Here is a 6000-nt window from a genome sequence, read left to right as displayed (position 1 = left end):
TGGGATGTAGGTACGCCCAATGTGCTGTTAGTCAGAAGGTTCCAGGATTTTGATGCAACAAAGTTCTTGGGCGGCACGGTGGCACAGTGGTTAGCACTGCTGCCTCGCAGCGCCAGAGACCCGGGTTCAATTCCCGCCTCAGGCGACTGACTGTGTGGAGTTTGCACGTTCTCCCCGTGTCTGCGTGGGTTTCCTCCGGGTGCTCCGGTTTCCTCCCACACTCCAAAGATGTGCAAGTCAGGTGAATTGGCCAAGCTAAATTGCCCGTAGTGTTAGGTAAAGGGGTAAATGTAGGGGTATGGGTGGGTTACGCTTCGGCGGGTCGGTGTGGACTTGTTGGGCCGAAGGGCCTGTTTCCACACTGTAAGTAATCTAATCTAAAAAGTTGCATGAATAGTGATAATAGCTCCAAATCATACTGGTTTGTGATTTGGAGGAGAACTTGGAAGTCAGTTATCCCACACATCTTGTCCTTCTAGATGATAGAGATTGTTGCTTGGAAGGTGAATTGTTGACACACGAAGCGTAAAAGATACACATATAGTGGCACTGTGCATCAATGGTGAAGGGAGTGTATGCTCAATGAGATGGATGGTGTACAAACGGGCTATATTTCCCTGAGTAGTTGTCAGGATTTCACAGCATCCTCAGAGGATCTTCAGCCTATCATGTTCACATTAGTCATCAAGTACTTAGCTATTGTATTCCCATTTTCCAGTTCTTGGCCCATGTTTTTGTATTCTTTAGTGCTTCAGGTGAACAATTCATAAATGTTGTGATGGTTCCCATCTCTACCAGAATTTCAGGCAGGTGACAAAATTTTTCCTTTGATCCTGAAGAAGGGCCTGTGCCCGAAACGTCGAATCTCCTGTTCCCTGGATGCTGCCTGACCTGCTGTGCTGTTCCAGCAATAAAGTTTCAACTTTGATCTCCAGCATCTGCAGACCTCACTTTCTCCCTTGTGAACCTCCCATTGTTTACCCTAAATCTATGCCCTTTTGTAACTGATTCCTCTATTGAGGGGAATGTTTTCTTCCTATATACCCTATTTATGCTCCACCTAACTTGTATACCTCAAACAGGTCTCCCTTTAGCCATTTCTGCTCGAAAGAAAACAACTCTAGCTTATCTGGTTCTCTCTTCATGACTGATTCATTTCATCCTAGACAATATCCTTGTGAATCTTCCTCTGCACCTGTTCTAGTGCGATCCCATCCTTCCTATAATATAGTCACCAGAATTACAAAGTACAAAAAAAGCCCTTTGGCCCATTGAGGATATTGCCAAAACTGTGCTAAATATACTCTTGTTCCACTTTTCAGCTCTATAGGACCATAGCCTTGAACGTTATGACATTTAAAGTGAGTCTGGCATGGATACTAGTAATGTTTTTCAGTGCAGGAATTGAAACCATAACTTTGATGTTCTTAGCATTGCTCACTAGCCATTTCAGTTTACCAGTCACCAGTTATGGCCTAATGTGTGGAGACAGGCCATTCATCCCAACAAATCCACACCAATCCTCTGAAAAGCATCCCACCCAGACCCATTCCCCCTACCCTTTCCCTGTAACCCTATATTTGTCCCTGGTTAACCACCTAACCTACATATCCCTGAACATTATGGGTAATTTAGCTTGGCCAATCCACCTAACTTGCACATCTTTAGACTGTGGGAGAAAATTGCAGCACTGGCAGAAATCCACGCACACACAGGGAGAGATTGTGTGCAATTTTTGAGAAGATTTGTAGCTCACGTTGAGGTTTATGTTGTAAGTTTGCTCATTGGGCTGGCAGGTTTGTTTTCAGACATTTTGTCACCATGCTGGGTAACATCTTCAGTGAGCCTCTGGTGAAACACTGGCGTTCTGTCCCTCTTTCTATTTATGTGTCTTGCTCTGTTAAGGTGGAAGATATCATTTCCTGTTCTTTTTCTCAGAGACTGATAAATGGGGTCCAAATCGACGTGTTCGTTGATGGAGTTCCAGTTGAGGTGCCAGGCCTTTAGGAATTCCCGTGCGTGTCTCTATTGAGCCTGTCCTAGGATGGATGTGTTGTCCCAGTCGAAGTGGTGTCCTTCTTTGTTTATAAGGATACCCGTAATAGTGGGTCATGCCTTTTGGTGGCTAGTTGGTGTTTGTGTATCCTGGTGGCTAGTTTTCTGTTTGGCTGTCCAATGTAGCATTTGTTACAGTCTTTGCAGGGTATTTTATAAATTACATTCATTTTGCTGGTTGTTGGTGTATGGTCCTTTAGGTTTGTCAGTAGCTGTTTCAGTGTGTTAGTAGGTTTGTGGGCTACCATGATGGCAAGGGGTCAGAGTAGTCATGGTGTGGCTAGAGTTTCTGGGCATGTTGTGTCTATTTGTTTGGGTTTGTTGTTTAAGAATCCGCAGACTGTGTCTATCAGGGAGAATGTGCAAACTCCACACATACAGTTGCCTGAGTATGAAATCAAACCCAGGTCCCTGGTGCTATGAGGCAGCAGTGTTAATCACTGAGTCACCGTGCCACACCCCATCACCCCCCAAGATACTATCAAATTATACAGCTCCATCATAATTTCCCTGCTCTTGTATTCAATGCCTCGATTAATAAAGGCAAATATACCTCCTTAACCACCTGTGTCTCCAGTGTGGCTGGAGCTGCTCTCAATTTTTGAGAATATTTGTAGCTCAGGTTGAGGTTTTGGATGTAGGTTTGCTCGCTGGGCTGGTGGGTTCGTTTTCAGACGTTTCATCACCATACTAGGTAACATACAAGGAAACTCAAATATATAAATAGAAAGTGGGCTACGCCACGGGTGCCTCAGTAGGAGGCTCACTGAAGATGTTACCGAGCAGGGTAACGAAACATCTGAAAACAAACCTTCCAGCTCAGCAAGCAAACCTACATCCAGAGCTGCTGTCATCCAGGTAGGTGGGGATTACATCCAAACCAAAAACAGGGAAGCTGCTGAAGAAACTCAGCAGGCCTGGCAGCAAATAGAGAAACAGAGTTAATGTTTCAGAGTCCACTGTGCCCCTCCTTTCCACAATCCCGACTTGTGCATTTGGACGTGAGGAATTGGGAACCTCAGGTATTCATCAGGAATACCTGATGAAGGGCTTTTGACTGAAACGTCGATTTTACTGCTCCTCGGATGCTGCCTGAACTGCTGTGCTCTTCCAGCACCACTAATCCAGAATCTGGTTTCCAGCATCTGCAGTCATTGTTTTTACCCTTTAGGAGATTGGGGAGGGCTGCCGAAGTTATCGATGACCACCAACCGTCAAGCGTTCGTCCGCACGCGGCCTGCCCATAGCGGCGGGAATACCATTGCGCCTGCGCAACCACACCTCCTTCCCACCCATCCCCTAAAACCTGTAGTTTCTGGAACTGAGGTACTTGACGGCTCATGGGCGGGGCGATCCACCGCAACGCGCCTGCGTTAAAGGTCCTCGGGTGCGGCAGTGGAGTTCTACGCATGCGCCTTGGAGCCTGCGTTTCCGCCTGGCAGGTTTTCTCTCCCTTACAAAGAGCGCGTAGTGCGCCTGCGCCCTGCTTCAGTGACGGGAGAAGGGGGACAGAGGTGGAGATTGTTCCAGGTCCGCGTTCATCGCCTTTTCTCTCTCTCTTTCCCCGAAATTCGGAAGAAAGAAGTAATCGCTCTCGGCCAAGATGAATGAGGAATACGATGTTATCGTGCTGGGCACCGGTCTCACGGTGAGTCTGCCCTCGGCTTTGATGGTCCGCTGCTTAGTGAGCGGTAAGGGGCGAGGCTGTTCGGCAGCGCCCGCCTAGGCCTCAGGCCTCTCTCCGCTTCTAGCTGAGTCAGGGAGAAGGGAGAGAGAAAGAGGGGGAGGGGAATGGAGAGGTTTGGGCAAAGGGATCAACTCCCGGTGGGGGAGGGGAGCAGAAGCTGTCTTTTCCCCCCTGAATTTACTCACCTAGGTCTCCCATGTAGGAGAACATCATCCTTTTGCTATTGCAAGGTTGCCGTGGCACGGTTTCTCTTTGGACACCGGAAGCTTGAGGTTGGGGAAATGGTTGGGTGATGGGAGCTCTTTGACTTTTTTTTTTAAATATCTGGGCAGTGCATAGATTTTTTTTCGCATCAGCAAGGTGCTGCGGATACTGAAATTCAGAACAAAATGGTCGATTGATCGGCGGGTTTTGGCAGCAACTGAAATGTTCGGAAGAAAGGGCACAGTTGAAAATGCTAAAACCTATTTTCGGATACTGAGCATGTCCAGCGGTGTCTGCATTCATTTTCCCTGGTTTTGGTAATAAAGATGTCTAGAATGTGTGACCGCAATGAATGCGTGAAAGTTTTTACAGGGCAGTGCCTCCTAATTCCCAGCAGTCTGTCCACCATCTGCAAGACACGTATCAGGAGTGTGATGAAATACACACACACACTTGCCTGGATATGTGTAGCTTTTCCAACAACCCTCCATGGACTCGAGACCATCCAGAACGAAGCCTATTTGACCAGCAAGAAAATCGACGTTTCGGGCAAAAGCCCTTTTCTTGCTCATCAGATGCTGCCTGAACTGCTGTGCTTTTTCAGCACCACTCTTCCAGAATTTGGTTTCTCGCATCTGCAGTCATTGTTTTTACCTATTTGATCAGCAGCCCATCAACATTCAACTCCCTTCACTACTGGCGCAAAGTGGCAGCAATCTATTACTGTATGATGCACTGCAGCACCTGGCCAAGGATCCTTCAAGAGCAAGTTTTAAATTTGTGACCTCTGGGAATATGAGTTCATCTTAGTCCCACATAATCCTAATTTGGGATGAAATCACAATTCCTTCAGTTATTTTCAGTCACCGAAGTTGATAGCACTGGGCAAGTAAATATGTTGCCTATATTCCTAAATATTATTTATATACTATCTCTTCATGTAGACTTGTGGTGATCTGTGTTTTGGGTACAAATTATATCCTCATGATTCAAATCTGTTTTGATCAGTGCGTTTAGAGGGTCAACAGTTGATCTAGTTGCATAACAACAGGACTTCTGACCTGTTTTTCTGAAAATCAGTGAAATACAGTTTGAGCAACGCAATTTACAATTTATACCCCTCAGTTGAGTGCTAACATTGCAGCTACCATTCCTTCTGCCCTTCCATTAAGAAAACACGTGCATTGGTGATTGCATATTGTAGAAAATATATTTTAATTTTTCAGAAACAGCTATTCTACTATTTTAATTTGTCATTGGATGCATTTTGATTTGGTTTCTGTTTAATAATTGAAAACAACGATTTAAAAAGTGAAAAAAATTAAACCCCTACTGTTTTTCTGAACAATGTGAAGGAAATGGTTAATGGTTCAGGACTTGGGAGTAAATGCAAGTTTGTGGTCAAGCTGTAAAAACTAACTACCAAGTTACCATGTAATATAGGAAAGAAGAAAATCTGTCGTTAAATACAACACTTTACAACTTATTATCCCAAGGTGCATCACAGCCAATGTATTCCATTTTGTGATGTGGTCGTTTGAAAATGTAGGGAAGGACCGTTGCTAACTTGCACCAGAAGACCCCACAAATTCTACTCAACTTGTTTTAATTGAAGGATAATGGCTGGGACATCAGGAAAACAATGTCTTGCCTTTCCAACAGATGGGTCTTAATTTCATTTGAAAGACAGTTAGAAACCTCATTGTAATGTGAACTCAGACATTGTTTCATTCCTGAATGTGCCACCATGGATGAAAACCCCAGTGGTTCAATGATGAGCACTGCTGCTTAACAGTGCATGGGACCTGGGTTCAGTTCCAGCCTCCGACTGTGTGGAGTTTGCACGTTCTCCCCATGTCTGCGTGGGTTTACTCCAGGTGCTCTGGTTTCCTCCCATAATACAAAGATCTGCAGGTTAGGTGAATTGGCCATGCTAAATTGCCCATAGTGTTCAGGGATGTGTAGGTTAGTGTATTACTCTGGGGTGAATGTGGGATAATAGGGTGGGGGGTTGGGGCAGGGAGAGGTGTTATTCATCAGAGGGTTGGTGTGGA

At 45.4% G+C, this 6000-nt stretch overlaps 1 protein-coding gene across 1 annotated transcript in view; it reads left to right on the top strand.

Moving 5' to 3' along the window:
* Positions 1-3545: 3545 nt before the first annotated feature.
* LOC122561837 (rab GDP dissociation inhibitor beta) overlaps positions 3546-6000 on the top strand; it is a 42142-nt gene continuing 39687 nt past the window's right edge. The window contains exon 1 of the mRNA XM_043714064.2: positions 3546-3703. Within this exon, the coding sequence (XP_043569999.1) occupies positions 3659-3703 (45 nt within the window). The 5' untranslated portion in view covers positions 3546-3658. The remainder of the gene's footprint in view (positions 3704-6000) is intronic.

This window comes from Chiloscyllium plagiosum, unplaced genomic scaffold (genome assembly GCF_037043375.1).
Source record: "Chiloscyllium plagiosum isolate Xiang-an unplaced genomic scaffold, Cpla_swu_hap1 HiC_scaffold_23, whole genome shotgun sequence".
Lineage (NCBI taxonomy): Eukaryota > Metazoa > Chordata > Chondrichthyes > Orectolobiformes > Hemiscylliidae > Chiloscyllium > Chiloscyllium plagiosum.
This window is presented reverse-complemented; position numbering and strand designations above follow the sequence as displayed.